This window comes from Rhinolophus ferrumequinum, chromosome X, assembly GCF_004115265.2.
Source record: "Rhinolophus ferrumequinum isolate MPI-CBG mRhiFer1 chromosome X, mRhiFer1_v1.p, whole genome shotgun sequence".
NCBI lineage: Eukaryota > Metazoa > Chordata > Mammalia > Chiroptera > Rhinolophidae > Rhinolophus > Rhinolophus ferrumequinum.
This window is the reverse complement of record NC_046284.1, coordinates 53,174,926-53,194,289: the sequence shown is the minus strand read 5'-3', so window position 1 is coordinate 53,194,289 and position 19,364 is coordinate 53,174,926. Positions and strand designations below refer to the sequence as shown.

General features: G+C 37.9%; 1 protein-coding gene across 1 annotated transcript; it reads right to left on the bottom strand.

Annotated features, from left to right (window-relative positions):
• Positions 1-2,105: 2,105 nt before the first annotated feature.
• Positions 2,106-17,755, bottom strand: TAF7L (TATA-box binding protein associated factor 7 like). Its single transcript, XM_033113487.1, has 12 exons — positions 17,682-17,755; positions 16,798-16,876; positions 14,094-14,227; positions 13,286-13,412; positions 12,998-13,053; positions 10,192-10,233; positions 9,245-9,392; positions 8,799-8,912; positions 8,150-8,362; positions 7,840-7,952; positions 6,625-6,684; positions 2,106-2,920 (listed from the first exon to the last, which is right to left on the bottom strand). The coding sequence occupies exons 1-12, from the start codon at positions 17,745-17,747 to the stop codon at positions 2,876-2,878; spliced, it is 1,197 nt and encodes a 398-aa protein (XP_032969378.1). The 5' UTR covers positions 17,748-17,755; the 3' UTR covers positions 2,106-2,875.
• Positions 17,756-19,364: the final 1,609 nt, after the last annotated feature.

The following is a 19,364-nucleotide window of genomic DNA, read 5'->3' as shown; positions in this document are numbered from 1 at the left end:
AGGGAGGTGACTGAGAATGATCTTGTAGCAGCTCATGAGACTGCCTATTTTCCTGTGTTCTGGAGGATTACAGGGCGTTCCACCCAGGCCCAAGGCAGCCTGCAGTTGAGCCTTGCCTACGTGGACTGTGTGAATAGTGCAAGGTCGTCAAGGTGCTGACACAGTGCAGCCTCCCTACACAAGCCTGGTGTATATTTTATATTTAGCACACATCTCAATGCAGACTAGCCACATGTGAAGTGCTCAAAAGCCACATGTGGCCAGTGGATACCATGTTGGACAGTGCAGGTCTGTTAACATGCAAAAGTCAGAATCACTGAGCTATAGATAAAGAAAACTTTATGGGGTATCACATTTGTGTGTATTCGGTGGGGTGGAGAGGCATGGCAGCAACAAGCCTTGGGGGACTGGAGGGCAGTGGTGAAGCAGTTACTCCAGGATACAATGAGACATGGCAGCAGAGGGAATGGAAGGGTCCTGCGGACACATGAATTTGACCTTGCCCCTTCCTGTTGTCTTCCCCCCCGCGTCTCAGCAGAGCTCTGGCTGCTCTTGGGCTGTGGTATCAGGCAAAGGATGGACAGGGTTCTTCTACCTCTGTCACCCCTGGATGCCACCTGTCACATATATGCCACCCTCACTGGCCTGTCTCTCATGTCCCCAGGGTACTTTTTATGTTTCTATTCCAGTTCTCTGCCTTCTTTCATCTGAAAAGGCCTATTGCTTTTCTTCTTCCTTCTTCCTTTCTTCTTCTTCTCCTTCTCCTTCCTCTTCCTCTTCTTCTTTTTAGTTCCAGGTGTACAAAATAATGTAATAGACATTTACACCCCTCACAAAGTGATAACCCCCTCCCCCAATCTACTACCCCTCTGATATCATATATAACTGTTACAATTCCATTGACTCTATTCCCTATGCTGTACTCTACATCCTGTGGGGGGGGGGAAATATATATATTTATAAAATTATAGTTGACATTATTATTCAGCTTCAGGTGTACAGCACAGTACACAGAAACAGACTTGAAGATACAGGGGGAAAAGAAATAGGGTTGCTAGGTGGAAGGGGGTGGGGATGAGGGAAAAGATAAAGGGATTAGAAAGTACAAATTAGTCACAATATAGTCATTGTGATATTGAAATGCAGCTTGGGGAATATAATCAATAACACTGTAAAGATTTTGTAGGGGGTCGGATGGGCACTTGTCTTATTAGGGAGACCACTTCATGGACTGTGTAAGGCCTATCTGCTTTTCAAACTCTCCCTCTTCTCCCACTTTCTGCCTCTGACACTCAATTCCTTTTCCCCATTCTCTTTTCATCTTTTAAATTCTGGGTTTCTGGGGGTGAGGGGAAATTGCTTTTCATATCATCTTGATTTTCAAGCTGTCTTCTAACTTCTCTCGTAATCTTGGCTTCATTTCGTTTGCCCTTAACATTTCAATTTCCCTTAGTCCCACTTCTTCCCTGCATTAGCCATCAGCTAATTAGCCCTTCTGTCTTCATCCCTCCTCCATAGGCCCTGCCCATACATAGTGACCTCCTCTTCTCTGCCCTTGGCTTATTAACTTCAACTTGGAATGCGAGCACTAGAAGTGGCAGAGAAAACATGGGAGTATGTTTCCTAGCGCAGTACCAACTTCATCAATTGGAACCAGACCTGGGTCTAGCTGGGCTACTTCCAGAAAATCCTCAGATGCCTCTTGGTAATAAGCATTATCACCCTTGATTTCCAGATGAGGAAACAGAGGCTCTAAGAGGTGTAGGGACTTGCCCAAGGTGAATGGCAGAGCTGGGGTTCCAACCTTGTGTTTGTTCCACTACAACATAATTCAATACAAATATTGGAGCTGCCATTTTTACCACTTCTCTCTACCCTCTCTCGAAATCCCAATGCTATATGGTTATTACGAGATCATTTGCTTAGATCATTACAAGTTTTCCTAAGAGCTCTTTAGAAGGAGCTCCAGCACTGACAGCATTGCGTGGCATTTCCTAATCATAGAGTTTACTGCTTGTCTCTCCAGTTTCCTTTTGGATATGAGTGCACTCACATCATGTGCGTGGTTTAATAAAGTAATAGCAATCCATTTAAAATGAGGGATTTATTTATTGTTTAAAGAATACAGAGTGGAAAACCTTAACAATACAGCTGAAAAAACAAAACCACATAGGGTTTTTTCACAGGCATCTGGTTTTTCCTAACTTTTTCCGATGGGGGTTAGGATGAAGAGGCTCAGAATAAGGACAACAGCTTAGAATTTCATCTCTGCTCTAACTATTTCCTTCACTGGCAAATAACAACTAGCCACAATCCTGAAAACACAACAGCAGAATAAAGATAGTGGCAAGAAATCATCCCTGAGCAGGAAAGCAGTCCCTATTACTTGAACAGAGACAGGACACAACCTATTATAATAGCTGCCGTGAGGTAGGCACTTAAATTCACCGTGGCCAGTCCGAGCCCTTGGTAAAATGACTTGATTTGTTCTATGTTTTAGGAAATGTTTAAAGCAAACAGAAGAATGAAAAGCTAAAACATATGCAAATTAGCTGTATGGCCTTTAGGCTACACTGTCTTTGGCACGCATGACTAAATCATCTGAAGGCACCCTAGAACAATGTAAGTGACTGTCAAATTAAAAAAGAGAAGCAAAGTGTCCTAGTTGAGTTGGGTCTTTAGGTCTACTATTTTTTTAAATATTCTGTCCTTTTCTACATGACTACAAACTTCAAATGTGATTAGTAAAAACGGCTCAGAGAAACATAAAAACGATTCAACATAGGGCAATGAAACAAACAGAAACATGAAATTTCATGCAGTCTTCAGTCTGCATGGGGAATCCAAGGTTTGTGTGCCAGGCTGAAGGCTCCCCTCACTTCTCCAGAAAGTACTTCAGCTTTTTCTGTAGGTAAGAGATCTGTAGGGAGAGAGGCAGAAAAACATGAAACAGTCATCTGAAATCCTAAGTTCCATTATTTGATCTAGAATTTACTTATATGTAACTTTACTAACAATTGTCACCCCAATAAACTTTAATTTTAAGAAAAGAATTTACTTATATGAACCAAAAAGAACTACTGTAATTTGGCATTTATAGGGTAATCTTAGTCTTGTGATATTCCAAAGAACAGTGCCACAGTCAAGAATGCATACACAATACCGTGGGCATGATATTGTCCTTTATCATGCCAAACTTATAAAAGGAAGCTATAAAATTGAATATGCTGAAAAAATTAAACAGGCTTGCTGTTAAGAATTTGTACTTCTGGAAAGAGTGTACAGAGGTCACAGCTCAGTGTGGGGGCAATGGAGATGAGATCACTGTAGCTATATTCTAAGAGTCAGAGATAAGGCAGTTGGGAGAACCTCTTGTTTCATTGAACACACTTGGTGTTAGACCAGGTCTTAGCTGCTGCTTGTTGCCACATTTATGAGACACTTAGAAACCGGTTCAGAGTCCTGACCAATCAGGAGCCTGACAATGTTCTACTTATCCTGATGTCAGAAGCTCTGAACCTTTTGTGGTATAGGGTTTAATTTTTTTGTTTGTTTGTTTTACTTGAAATGGCAAAGTGATCAATAACACTCAGAGAGGTATATACTGTGTTTAGGACAAAGATGGTTTTTGAGTATTATTCAATTTACGTCGCTCCATACCAGTGCGGATTTTCATTCTGTGAAATGAAAAGAATGGAGCATTACAAAATGATCCTATGCTGCATGCCACCTACCAGAACTGCTATAATTGCTACCTGCAGTAATTTAGAGGCTCTTTTCACTCGGATGCTGACCATGATTATAACCACTGACTGCTCCAGTTCTTTCTCATTTGTGGGCTGTTTGTCCTCCCACCACCCTCTAAAGGGAGCTTTTCCCCTAGCTTCAGACTTCTTGTTGAACAGTCAAGCTGGCTAACTCATCTATCCCCACAGCTTCAGTGACCCATCTCTATGCATAGGCCACTCTCCAATCTCCCATTTTCAAATGCTTCCAAGTCAACATGCTTCTGAATCAACTCATCACCTTCTCCATCCTTCACCCCAATATTCCTCTTCCTGTTGCCTTCATTTCTGTTAGTGACACACCATTTTCTAGTTACCCAGACTTTAGACTCCTCTTTGTTCCCCCTTTTGTCCTATAAATCCAATCAGTTGCTGAGTTCTGATTCCTTCCATCACTGGCATCTTTCCTCTAATCTTTCCCCACTCTAATTTCTCCTACATACTGCTGGCAGAGAAATCTTCCTGAGTTACTCCCCAAGGAAAAAAAAAAAAAAAAGCTTTGATGGTTCATTATGACCTACATCAAAAATCTAAACTCTTTAGCCTGGCAATACCACCTCTGAGCCATTGTGCACACTACTTTCTACATAAAATGCCCTCCTTTCCCTATCCCCTTATTAAAACCCTACCTACCTTTTGAGGTTCCAAACACCATCTCTCCATGAAGTCTTCCCTAATTCTCATGGACAAAAGTGAGCTCTCATTCCTTTAAATTCCTATCCCTTTCATAAATTTCTCCCCCACTGGAGACAGAAACTGTTGTAAGCATTTTGTAGCTCCCTGCAGTACCTAGCTTAAAGTAGCACTCAATAAATATACATTGGATAAGTGAGCTAATGCAAAGGGCTCTGAGTGAATAAACCTTACGACTATCTTTCTATGTCGAAAATAAAATTCCCCGATACTAACTACTTGCATTGATGGAAACAAAGAAGTTTAGTGGGCGCTAAAGTGATCTTGACCGTTCACACGACTGTTTATAAGCAGTACTTGGATAAGTGATTTGCCGAGGGGAAGGGAATACACAGAACATAAGAATTCCCCTGGCCTTGTTGGATGGGGATGGGGATGGGGATGGCATCATCTCTACCTTAAGAGACCATGCTAAGCCCATCTTCCTAATTCGAACTCCAGTCTTTTAAAATCGTTACCCTCAACAGTATAAGGTTGGAATCAGCATACATTTTCTATACAGCTACTTGACCTTCACTTATCACATACTTCCCTCTTCTCTTTTCACTCTGCTCACTCTCTTGTGGCTTTAAATAATACAGTCGTTCAAGTTAGATATCTGGCACATATTCTTAATACTTCCTTCTCCTTCAACACCCAGTAATTAATCAACACCCAATTCCCATCAAATCTACCTTTAAAATGCATTCTCTCATATATAAATGTTCATAGCAGCATTATTCATGATAGCCAGAATGTGGAAACAACCCAAATGTCTATCAATGGATGAATGGATAAACAAAATGTGGTATATCCTTACAAAGAAATATTATTCAGCCATCAAATGAAATAAAGTACTGATACATGCCACAACATGGATTGACCTTGAAAACATTCTAAGTGAAAGAAGTCAGATACAAAAGACTGTATGTTTCCTTTTATATAAACTATCCAGAGTAGGCAAAGTAGACTAGTAGAAAGTAGATTAGTTGTGCCCTAGGGGTGGGGAGTAAGGGTGAGTCAGAAGAAATAGGAAGTGAATGCTAATGGGTACAGGTTTCTTTTGGGGATAATGAAAATGTTCTAAAAGTGATTGTGGTAATGATTGCACAATTCTGTGACTATACTAAAAGCCATTGAACTGTACAATGTAAGTGGTGAATTATATCTCAATAAAGCTGTTATAAAATATTTTTACTGATATATATATATATACACACACATACATATACATATATATACATATATACATATATATATATGTATATATATATATATATATATATATATATATATATATATATATATATATATATATATTCGTTCTGGCTCCACTGCCACCACCTTAGTCCAAGTTACCATCTCCTCTTATTAGATTACCACACAGACTCCTACCTGGCTTCCCTGCTTCTAGTCCTGCCCTCCTACAATCCATTCTCCAGATAAGAATCAGAGTGATCTTTTAAAAGTTGAAGTTAATGTGAGTCTCTTGCTTAAAACTCATCAAGGGCTTCCAATTGCACTTAAGAATAAAACCCATCCTCCTTACCATGGCCTGCAAAGAACCATACAGTATGGCCTCTGCCTACTTCTCCAACCTTATGTTGTTACTCTCTTCCTTGCTTAAAATACTCCAGAGGTCCTCAAAGCGGTCAAGTTTTTCCCCAATGTGGGACCTGGCATATGCTCCATCCAAAAAGCTCTTCATCCCCTCTTTGCCTGGACTTACACTTCTGTCTCAACCTAAACATAACTTCCTCAGAAAGGCTGACCATGACCCCCCCACAGTTGAATTCAGGACTCTATTCAAGTACCACCAGTGACTTTTTCTCCTTCATAGCACTTCTTTACGATTAGCACCTTTAAATTTGTATGATAATCTGTTTACTATCAATTTTCCCTGCTAGACTGTTAGCTCCATGAGGACAAGTATTGTATCTGTCTTATTCAACACTGTATGTACATCCAAGGCTTTTCACGTAATAGACATTCAATATCTGTTAAATGAGTGAATTTTCACAAAGACTTTGTTGCAACCTGCTACCCTCATTTAGAAGAGTTGGCCACTACCATTCCTGTAAAGAACAGCCAGAAATGAGATTGAGGGTAGGGTGGGGTATTCTTTGCATCAAAAGTTTTCTGGTTGATTTGATAACACACTTCTTACCTGCTCATCTTTTTGTTTTTCCTGTAACTTAAGCTGCTCCAGAACAGAATGTAAATGATTCTGGAAAACAAATTGTATAAATGATGAATGCTGAGCCTCAAAAAAAAAATTAAAGAACCAGGAGAGGCAAAGAGTTTGGCAAGTAATTTCATAAGTAAGAAAACTGTCAGTTGTAACAAACAAGCACTCTTTTTAAAGGATTTAGTGTATGAAAACAGCACCCACTAACTACAAGACCACTGATTGGATTTTATACACCCTACACAGCATTTTTTTTTCTTGTCCTAAAATAAATGGTTGGGATGCCTTTTTCTAGTTTAGCACAAATCCTTTGACTGTGGTGAACTATTTAAAAAGCTGGCTTAGAATTTTGTGCTGACTCCTTCATTTCCCTGCACTAGCGCAGAATATTACTATTCCTAACTAGTACTGCATGCAACAACAATCATAGATGTGTGCCCATATATTATCTCACTTGTTTATTCTAAAAGACAACACTTTAAATAGGTATAGTTTCATGTCAACTTGCTCTTCTTTGATGACTACAGCTTTACAGAAAATGAAATCTGGCAATGAATTCTCCAGATGATTCAGAATTTCCTTCACTATAAAGGGAAAAGCAAACATGGAGTAAACATTAATTTTCCTTTTGTTGAAATGTGTGTTAATAAAATGTGTATTTATAAAAATAAAGCAAGATATTTATTCTTGTTCAAGCATGCATTGTAAAATTTAAAAATAAATTTAGTTAATTCTCTTTCACTACAATGAATACATTTTGGCACAAACAACAGGGTTCAATCTATGCCCTACCATTTACTGTGGTCCTTGGCAAGTTACTTAACCTCTCTGAATTTCAATTCCTTATCTATAAAATGGGAATAGTGACCATACCTACATTACAGGGATATGAGGATGAAATGAGATGATACATGTAAAATGCTCAGCTCTTTCTGTGCCTTTCACATAGGAAATGCTCGATACTGGCAACGATTATCTCAAGTCTCCTGGTCCTTTCCCCAAAACTGCTTATATGACATGATCAAAATTACTCAGCAAAAAGGAAATACACCTATTATTAAGGGTTTCTAAGAAGTTGTTTAGGTTCATGAATGAACAAGAATGCTGCACAGAGATGACATGAGTGGAAACACAGAGATGGAATTTTGAAAGTAAAATACCAAGATATCTTTATACCAGCCAACAAGAATTTACCTTGAGTGTCAGGTTTTCCACTTTCCTGATGAGATCTTTCTGTCTTTGTTCTTTGCACCGAACCTGTTGGAGCTTTTTCTCAAAGTAATGAATTTGCTTCTGAATTTCCACGACTAATAGAGATAGACAGAAACTTTATGTATCTAAACATAGCCTAAACTAGCAGATAGAGTTTCAAATCAACTAAAAGTCCACTACACATCCAAGCAATAACTTCTCAAACTTAGCCTTGCATCTAAAGTGTGTTTAAAGCTAATCTTTAGCACTGCCACCTACTCTCTCCCACCTTTTGTTTTTTCTTCTAACTTACCTATTGAACTGGCTCCTTCCTTTGATTCATACTGGTCAAATTCAGCTAACTTGGCCTGTAGCTCCCTTTGCAGATTCTCTTCATGACAGTCTTCCTCTTCATCCTCGTAATCATAATCATCCACTTTATCATCGTCGTCATCATCATCATCATCCTCCTCATCATCACTGTTACTGGTGGACTGACTGCGCCTCTCCCGAAATATACCATATTCTATTGGTTTTAAGCAAGAAGAAGATGAAACTAACTGCAACTTTTCAAATGACTCCCACTCCAACTGCAATTACATCCCTTCCCCTCAAGTTTCCTAGGCAACCAATGAATTTTATAAATAATTTGTCTCATAGGAAGATTATTCCCTTCAAAAAGAAGGACAGGAAATGCAAAACACTGTAATAACGTTCATTCAAGTACTCAATGATCAAGATATTTAGAGAATCTACGGGCCCATAGGAATTTAGACTACCAGGGATTGATGGGATATTAGAACCCCTATCTAAAACCCCTAAAGTACTGAGGGACCAATAAGAGGAAAGAGGGGCAAAGACATCCTTTTTCTGTGATTAGCCTGTGAGTCTATGGAGAATGGTCTTAAACACAGTCAACACCTTCCCTCTCTGAAGCTCCTGCTTTGCCTTTATTAATGTACCTGATGAGCTATGACCCTGCTCATAGCTACTTGTGCCTGAGGATATCTCAAAGCTTGGAATGAAGCCTTGACTTTCTATCTCTTTGGTTTCACCTTCAATAATGACTTCCCATCCTGAAAGAAGAGGCAGTCAAGGAAAAAGCAGAAAGGAGAAGGCACCATTGAAAAGAAAGAGGATCTCTGGCTGAAAGTGCTATTTAATTTAGTCCAAATTCAGGCCATTTGTATCTGGATCCCTGGTATGGAGAAGGCCCTTATATTGGATTACACAAGTAAATAAATTTCTATTACATGAATTTACTGTTCCTAGCTAGAAAGTAACATTTGCAAAAGTCTTAAGTTCTACACATTAAAATTGGCACACAAATACCAGACGTGAGGGCTTGTCAGTAAGTGCATATGGGGTGGGATACACTACACAGAACATATTTAGTATAAAAGGATACGGGCACTGACAGCTTCAGTATCTGAACACAGCAGTCTTCTCACTTCCTTTTCTACATCAGGAGAGTCAATGTACTGAACCAGAGTAGGGGAAGGGAGAATACCAGTAATGTCGTTTAACACGCTGTGTTTTGCAGGACTGTCTTTTTCCTGCATACAAATGAATTCAAATAATTAGCCCTCTTTAATATATCCATCCAGCCAAATTTATACTTCAAGTAATGCTATTTATGAAGGAATCTTTGACTAGGATCTAGATTTTTGTACAGTAAGCTTATTTTCCCCAAAAATTACTTGCGACATTTAATCTTTTCAATCTGCAACTCTGTGTTAAAGACCTCTCTCTCTGAGGTGCAACCTTTAGGCCTCAGTTATTATTTGCCCTGACCCACATTGGAAAAGAACTATAATTCCTTATTTATTTTTTAGAAGTAATTTGGCTTAAAAATCCAACTTCCCAGATTCCACTTCCCCACATCTTTATTATTAGAGATTTTCCTATAAAAACTGGGTGTTAGCTACATGTCCTCCCTTAAATCCAGTTTTAGACAATTATCTCCACAGCAACCGATTCGTCATGCCACAAATAGAAGACAGAACTTTGAGGGGGAATAAGCAATTGCAAACAACTGCTGGTAAAAGTGAACCCTTTTAAGAAATGGCTTCCAAGAAATGGCTTTTTAAATAAGTATCAGAGGAAAAAAGCAGATTAGAATACACAGGGTCACTGGCCGAATTGTATCTTTTCCTCTATGAGTCGTCAGACATTAAACAATGAATTCATTTTTCAGTGAATCAATTTCAGTGTATGTGTATGGGAGTGGGGGTTAGAGGTGAGAAGGAAGGCTTGAAAATAACCTTTTGATTTCTTTGTTTTGTTTGCAATTAATGAGCTATGAAATAAAACACACTAAGGTCAAACAATAAAGTCATATTATGACTGCTCTACCTCAGTAAAGCTGACTTCTTCCATTTGTTTGAAATCAACTGGCTGTGAAATAAAACATAATAAACAATAAGGTTATAGCATGATTTTCCTACTTCACTAAAGCTTAAAGAGTTCTAAAACTATTCTTAACCTAGGTTTACATTTAGTAGGCACTCAATGAATGCTGTTGACTGACAATAAATATAAAAGCCAAGGCAACCATGTTCATAAATTGAAAGACTCAACATAGTAAAGATGTCACTTCTCCCCAAATTAATCTCTAGGTTTAATACAATTCCTATAAAAATCCCAATGCGTTTTCTATAGACATAGACAAACTTATTCTAAAGTTTCTATGAAAAGCTACAAGTTCCACAATAGTTTAAAAAATCTTGACAAAGAAAAATAAAGTGAGAACAGTTTTCTTTATTTCAAGACTTCCTATATAGCTACATTGTGATATCAGTGGAGGGAGCAACACATAGATTAATGGAACACAACAGGGAACCCAGAAAAAGACTCACACAAATATGCCCAACCAGTTTCTGACAAAGGTACAAAAACAATACAATTGAAGGATAGCCTTTTTTTTTTTTTAACAAATGGAACTGGAGCAATTGGACAAGACAAAAAAAAAAATGACCTTGAACCAAACCCACCTTTTATAAAAATTAACTCAAAAATGGATTGCAGGATTAAATGTAAAATGTAAAACTTTTAGAAAATAAGAAATGGGTAAAAATCTTCATGATCAGGGCTAGGCAAAGAGTTCATAAAATTGATACAAAGTGCAAGATCCTTAAAAGGAAAAATCAAGAAACTGGATCTCATCAAACAAAAAACTTCTGCTCTTTGAAATACCCTGTGAAGAAAATGAAAAGGACCAGCTACAGACTGGGAGAAAATATTTGCAAACCAGATAGCTGACAAAGGACTAGTATTCAGAAAATAAAGAACTCTCAAAACTCAACAATTTAAAAAAATCCATTTACAAAATGGGTGAAAGGCATGAACAGACATTCCACTGAGTGGGTATACATATGGCAAATAAGCACATGAGAGGATATTTAACATCATTAGCCATCAGGGAAATGCAAATTAATACTGCAATGAGATCACTACACATCTGTCAGAATGGCTAAAGTAAAAAATACAACAACATCTAATGCTGGAGAGAATATAGAGAAGTTGGATCACACATACATTGCTGGTGAGAATGTAAAATAGTACAGCCACTCTGCAAAACAGTCTGGTCGCTTCTTATAAAACTAAACATGCAACTACCATATGACCCAGCAGTCGTACTCCTGGGCATTTATCCCAAATAAATGAATACTTAGGTTCACACAAAAACCTGCTCACAGCTTTATTTAAAATAGTCAAAATATGGAAACAACCCAGAGGTCTTCCAACAGGTGAATGGATAAACAAACTGTGATACATTTATACCATGAAATACTACTCAGCAATAAAAGGGTATGAACTATTGATACATGCAACAACTTACACAGATCTTAAGGAAATTATGCTGAAAAAAGCCAGTCTCAAATGTTATACATTGTATAATTCCATTTATATGAAATTCTCAAAATGGCAAAATTAGAGAAATGGAGAACATGTTAGTGATTGCCAGGGTTCTGGGGCTGTAGTATAGGTAGGAGGTGAGTGTGGCTGTAAAAGGGCAAGATGAGGGATCCTTGTGGTAACAGAACTGTTTAGTATCCTTACTATCTAGGTGAATACACTTACACATGGGATAAAACTGCAAAGAGCTACACACACACACACACACAGGAGTACAAGTAAAACTGGAGAAATCTAAATAAGATTGGTGAATTGTTGTTGCAATCTTTTTCATCTTTTCTTATGGCAGAATAGCATTCCACTGTGTATATACACCAGATCCTGAGATTATTATACTAAGCGAAATAAGTCAGACAGAAAAAGTCGAGAACCATATGACTTCACTCATATGTGGGATATAAAACTGAAAGCAACAAAGGAACAAGACAAACAAATGAAGAAACAAAAACTCATAGACACAGACAATAGGGGTTACCAGACGGGAGATGGGGGAGAGAGGTAGTAGAAGAGGGTAAACGGGATCAAATATATGGTGATAGAAAGAGAACTGACTCTGGGTGGTGAACACACAATGGGATTTATAGATGATGTATTACACAATTGTACACCTGAAACCTATGTAACTTTACTAACCATTGTCACCCCAATAAACTTTGATTAAAAAAAAAAGATTGGTGAATTGTAATAAAGTCAATTTCCTGTTTGTGATATTGTACTATAATTTTGCAAAAAATTACAATGGGCAAAACTGGGTAAAGGGTACATGTTATCTCTTTTATTTCTTACAACTGCATGTGAATCTACAATTATTTTAAACTGAAAAGTTTAATTAAAAAAAGAAGAAGCTAAGCCACAGTGCTCGTGTAGCTTGCCCAAGGTTCTACAAGTCTGAGGTGAGGTTAGGAACATAACCACAATTCCCAATTCTCAGGTTTTGGATGGGTTCACTATAAATCTAGATCTTGCAATTGAAAACTAAAAGTATTAGCAGAAGTTTCAAATTCAAGACACAGCCAGATCCCTAAAGGACTAGCATATAATCTCAAGGATCAGATCTGTTTTCCTTTACTATATATTCCCAATTGCTAACCACAGTGCCTAGCATTTAGCTCACACTCAATAAACATTTACTGGACATATAAATGATTGAACAAATTAATCCCCAACTGACCATCTCCCTTTCCCCCCACGCATAATCATTTTCTAATCCACCCAGTAGACAAACAACTAGTATACAACTAACCTTTTTTGTTGTTTTGCGGAACCTTTTCTTTCTGACATTCTTAAGTGGTGGAGTAACTGAAATAAATTCAACATGGTGAAACATAGGTAAGACTGATGGTAGTCACATATCTATCTGAATTTGATAAGGAGAAAGGTCATGTTATAAACTACTGGCTCATGACATGACTCATTCCTTTAAGAGTGTCTGGATGCCTAATGAACCAAACACCTAAGTGTGGCTCACAAGTAATTAGGATTCAGCAGATAAATGTAGTTAGCCAGAATGAGCAAGGGGCCGGTGACTTACTGCCATGCTTCCAGGCATATTTTTTCAGTCTCGCCTTTTTATTTTTCCCCATTACTTTAAGATCAGCAGAAGCAACTGGTTCTTCCGGAGAAGAGTGGAGATCACCATCCGTGGTGCACACAAGCATCTACATTTAACAAAGACAAACAAGTTGACTATGGCCACAAATCTTGAGTTAGTAATGAATCGTGATCATTCTTACCACCAGAAATCCAGGAGCATAGAAGTAAGGAGAGTATTACTTAGTATTTGCAGAAAACCAAATATTACGTACATTCATATTCATTCTCTCTCTCTCTCTCTCTCGTGGCAGCACTGTATGTGGACTCTGAGTGTGTTTTTTTTTTTTTTGGTTGTTGTTTTTGTTTTAGCTTGAGTGCTTACTACTGCAAAAGGAATATGTTGAAAACAAATATATCTTAGCATTTTGATTTTTAAAGGAAACAAGAAGTCAACAGTAGAGATGAATAAGAACCAGTGTAAACCTCCACAGTTAACAGCACACTGCTTTAGCAGAATGTTCAGAAGAAAATCCCAGATGCTCATAATGTTCAAATAATTCAAGTCACTATGAATGGCAAAAAGGAGGCTCTAAAAGCTATTTGGATAAAGTAAAGTAGTGAAAAGTTATGGCTCAAACACCAAACCAGAACACGCCATTGTATTCCCGTGCAATTGAGTTCGAAATTAGAAATGACAGGCAGCCATTCACCAAGTGGAAAGGAACACTGAAAGGAAGAGAAAAGGAGGGAGAAAGGGATTCATGCAAGGATGTGAGAGGTAGAAGGTTAAGAAAACTCATCCATACCTGGGAAATATCTGCCATTTTATAAAAGATTTTGTTATCAAGAGTTTTCAGGCTTCCAATAACGCAAGGCAAGTCAACCAGCTTAGCATTTAGTGAGACATCTTCCACCTCAACAATCGCATGACGTTTGTCAGCTGAAGAGAAGCAGGAAAGATCAAAGTTGAAATCTTCCCAATGTACTCTTAATCCTACTAGGGTTTGAATAATGTAGACTTGTGTGGGACAAACTAGTCTTTCAGTGAAATCTACTAATTCTCATAATGCTAGAATTGTGCACACCAGTAGTAACTCCCCAGAGAAAAGAAGGCAGAGTATACGGAGCTCTTTTTTCCTCCCAGTTTATGTCACTTGATTTCCTGGTAAAGATTGTGAACTAGATGTGGATAAAATGGTAAATGTTTCACTCCCATCCTGAAAGGCAAACTTCATTCATTCAAACCCGTTCATGTTTACACCATAAGAAGCATTCAATTGTGTCATTGTACACGGATGTTTTCAAAGGGTCAGGTGAGGGAAGGGTTGATCCTAGAACGGTGCTAATAAGTCTCAAGTTATAACCTCTAGTTAGCTTCACAAAGATAAAATTCTACACAATAGCCATATACTGAAACACACACACACACACACACACACACACACACACACACAGAGGGTGCCAAAAAAGGTATATACATTTTAAGAAACGAAAAACTGTTTTAAAATTGTAATACTCAATATATACTGATAGCAAAAGATGAATACAAGTCACGTTTGACTTCTGCAATTACAAGAGGTGCTCATGGTGGTTACCATCAGTGTAATTTTAATACAGTTTTTTCCTTTCTTAAAATGTGTATACATTTTTTAGCACCCTCCGGTGTGTGTGTGTGTGTGTGTGTGTATGCATATATACACATTATATGTAAACATATACACATATATATACGTATATGTGATCAAAAATATGGTGAATGGTGAATGTTTAAATTTTTAAAATTATTACAGTAAAAGACACATTGCCATTAATCACCCTCAAAATACTCCCCCTCGCTTCGAACACACTTATCCCATTGTTCTTGCCACTTTCTGAAGCAGTTCTGGAAGTCCTCTTTCGTGTCTCTAGTTGCGCTCTCGTGGCTGCCTCGATGTCCTGAATCAATTCAAAACGTTTAGCTTTCATGGTCATTTTGACTTTGGGGAAGAGCCAGAAGTCACATGGTGCCAGAACCATCTGGCAAAGAAGGTGGATGAGGACACACCATAATGTTTTTGACAGAAATTGCCATGCCAGAAGTGATGTGTGACACAGAGCCTTCCCATTGCGATCAAAAACTACAGTGAATGCAGCTGCCGAGTGCCATCCAAAGGAAAGAGAGGGATCTTCAAGATGGAAAGTGGCACATCAAACTTTAGTAACAGTGTGTGACAAGTTTCAACTTGTTCAGTGCAGTCAGTCGGGTATGAGCTACGGTTGAGAGAAGGTATGTTTTAAAGTGTGCAGTAAATCATCCTCCATCATGACAATGCTCCATGTCACACATCGCTTCTGGTATGGCAATTTCTGTCAAATAAAAACATTATGGTGTGTCCCCATCCACCTTATTTACTGGATCTGGCACTGTGCCACTTCTGGCTCTTCACCAAAGTCAAAATGATTCAGAACATCGAGGCAGCCACAACAACGCAACTAAAGACACTTACAAAAGAGGACTTCCAGAACTGCTTCAGAAAGTGGGAAGAACAATGGGATAATTGTGTTCAAAGTGAGGGGGAGTGTTTTGAGGAGGATAAATGGCAATGTGTCTTTTACTGTAACAATTTTTTTTATTTAAACATTCACCATATTGTTTGATCACACCTTGTGTGTGTGTGTGTGTATATATATGTATATATATATGTACACATATACATACATGTATGTATGTATATATATTATACTGACAACTCTGCATCCTGCCCTGATGTCTCAAACATAGATACCTTTTGAGGATTGAAGTGTAATCTTCTAACAGTAAATGAAAAAAAGAAAGGTGCCAAACCATGTTTGACATGACGTTTTTTGTGTAAATTAACTTTAAAAACAGATTATTTAAATGTTGGTATTACGCATAAAAGTTTTGTCTGTAAGGAAACAAAAGGAGAAACGGTTATTATCAGTTATCTTTAGCACTGATGTTGGGATACTGTAAAAAAGAGGTTCCCTCCTCCTTTTGAACCTTACTGTTTTATTTGAATTTTCTAGCCATGAACTTGTATTACCCTTTTAAAAAAATGTCAATAAGGGCTACTTGAATGGTGAGATAATGGGCCATTTTTTATTTTCTTCTCTATATACTGTTCTGTATTTAAAAAACCTAATAAATGTGATTGAAACAAGAAAAAGATATGTCACCTTTGTAAACAAAGAATAGTACATTCATTTGTTATTCCCCTGGATAGTCAGAAGCTTGTATGGAGGAGACAATCAGCAGTATGCAAATCCCACAGTTGACCCCCAAATTCTTCCTACACACACTATGACAACTACCTCAAGTTATATAATATCTACTTCTTTTCCTCTTAAAAAAAGAGATGAGAGTGACTTAAGCCTCTCTTAGAGTCCACCAAGACAGAGACCACATTTTATTCTTTGTCACATCCTTAGTATCAAGTATAGCACCTGGCACATAGCAATCTATAAATAAATTACTGTTCAATGTATGTTGAATGGATATTAACTACTTACAAGATAAGTCAATTTTTAGCTTATCTTTCATGGCAGCACGTCCGGAACGTATCATCTCCCTGACCGTAGAAGCATGTTCCTAAAAAGGAGGTAAATTGACAAATCAGAAGGATGAATTATCTATTTAGAAGCTAATACAATATATATGTCAGAAACAGTCCTCCTTAAATAAAGCCTTAAACCTTCCAAACGTTAGGAACAGTGCCATGTACCACGAGATACCATGCATTGTGAAAGTCAATTTAGGGTGAGACTGATGCTAACCTCATTGTTGTCTTTTAGTAGCTACAGTTAATGCCTTCTCCCGGCTCCATATTCCTGCCTCACACTGCTGTCCTTCAGTTGTAGTTGCTAAGGAAATACTTAGTTGCAGTTTACTGAGTAGTAACCCTAATTGGGGAAATAGCTTTCTGAAGTCCATCCTTAATATAACTTTCATAGACTAAATAACACTTGAATACAGGTCTCAATGGGGGAAGAGAACCTAACACAATATTGAGATGAGCTTCAAGAGCCTTGCATGGTGATGAATTTGCAGGACACAGTGCTGGACCCTCTCACTGCCCCTTTTGAGGTGACAGAATGATTTTAGAAGAGTCTTATCTTGACTGTCCAGTGAACAGGCTGTTAGCGTCGGTGGTAAGTGACTAAAGCCATCATCATCACAGCTATTTGTCAGGAAATCAACCCACATGATAGGTGGTATGTAAAAGACAAAAGAAGTGCTGCTAAATGAGGATAGGGATGCTTAATAGAATATGATTCCTGGAAAACAAATGTTCTCAGTTTTTATAGTCTATCTTAAATAGAAATGCTACAGAATCCAAGCAGATCTAATACTTATGCACTGAAGATATTTGCTCTGAGATACAAAGGTTTCTTACCCGAGGCAGACGCAATATAAACTGGTTCTCAGGTTCAGTAGGAGGTTCACGCTGGCTTTTACTCATCTCTTGTTTTTGAGTTCATGAAAACAAAAACAAAACCAACAGAAAGTCACCAACACTCCTCTTGCTCCCTCTGCTGACCATTTCTGGTAGTACTGGTTAAATTATACACGATCTTGCCCATAACCTTCACTGGAATGGTGTGTGTACACTTCTGAAATACCTTAATTGACATAACTTTATTATTTCTAAAAGTCACTCTATCTCCCCTCCAATATGTGCATATTTTCCAAAATTAATCCAAATAAAATGAGAACAAATGAACTCAGAGCTGTTATGAAACATGATTCATTAGTCTTTTTAGTGATATTCTTAGGCTCTCAGGTAAAGGACTATATACAATTCACCAATACAGTGGGGGCTACGGAAGCAAACTATATATCTCTGCAGGGAAGAGTGCCAACCAAAGGCTGAAATCAACCCCAAAACTACTGGCAGAAATGTTCTGATGATTAGAAGGAAACTAGAGCTTAATTTTCAATATTTCATTCACCTTAATAGATTGGTAGGAACTGAACAAGCCCATGCGAGCGCAGGCAGCTTTTTATGACTCTACAGCCAGCATAAAGAGCTCCGAGCTACCGTAGGAAAAGTCCAGTTCTTATGGCTAGGGTATCTACATGAGTACACCTAACTTCATGGGACAGACACATTCCTGAAGGGTGATAGGAAAGAATGTAAAATCCAATTTGATTTACTCATTACTAACACTTACTGCATGCATTCTATGTGAAGCTACTACATTGAGTGTGTTAGGTCTATTATTTCATTTAATCTTCACAACCACCACTTATTTGAAATACCCCTAAAAGCTATTTAAGAGAATCCTAAGATGGATCCATATACCGGATGCCAAAAAAATGTATACAAGTGGACACTTTGGTCAATGTTGCTCAAGCGGTTCGCCGTAATCAGAAGTGTCTGGACACTGACGGTGACACTTTGAGCACCTCTTGTCATTGCAGAAGTCAAATGTGACTTGTATTCATCTTTTGTTATTGATATATATTATTATAATTTTAATACAGTCTTCCTTTCTTAAAATGTGTACACAGTTTTTGGCACCCTCTGTATATATAAAATACCACAGCAAAGTGAATAATCTCCTCCAAGTTAAACTTTATTTTTCACCTTATTTTCCATCTATTTGGGATATATCTGAAGTGGCTTGCCTTTTGGGTTTTAGGGCCCACACGTCTTCTGAGGAAATGTGTTTTCTTCTCAACAGGGGAAAAAAGGCAATGTATATGTAACCTGACAAAGTTTTCTTATGTTCTAAGAACATTATATTATACACCAAGTTATAAAATCTTGTATTTTAAATTAATGTACAGCTCCTAATACTCTGTAAGCCATTAACCTGGGCTCTGAGTTTTGAATTTGGATATCACTGAAACCTTTCATAAAAAACACATACAAGTAAGTCTGAGACCTTATTATGACGAAATCACTCACTAGTTATGATTTCAGTCCTTTAGTATGACCCCAGACACTACCAGAAAGGCATAGAAAGCACAAGAGAGGTCAGCAGTGGAAAAGCAGACACCCAGGATGAGAGAGAGTTAAAAAAAGAGAAAGGGAGTGATTATTTGTGATAATCATTTCTTCCTGCTTCATACA

What these genes read in the sequence shown, in the direction of transcription:
- TAF7L (XM_033113487.1), bottom strand. Translation starts at nt 17,747, where the DNA reads ATGAGTAAAAGCCAGCGTGAACCTCCTACTGAACCTGAGAACCAGTTT. An exon ending in ATATGCCTGGAAGCATGGCA is followed by an intron (nt 13,054 to 13,285) that starts GTAAGTCACCGG and finishes AATTTATTTCAG; the next exon opens with TTACTCCACCACTTAAGAAT. An exon ending in TGGAAAACCTGACACTCAAG is followed by an intron (nt 6,685 to 7,839) that starts GTAAATTCTTGT and finishes TTTGTTTTCCAG; the next exon opens with AATCATTTACATTCTGTTCT.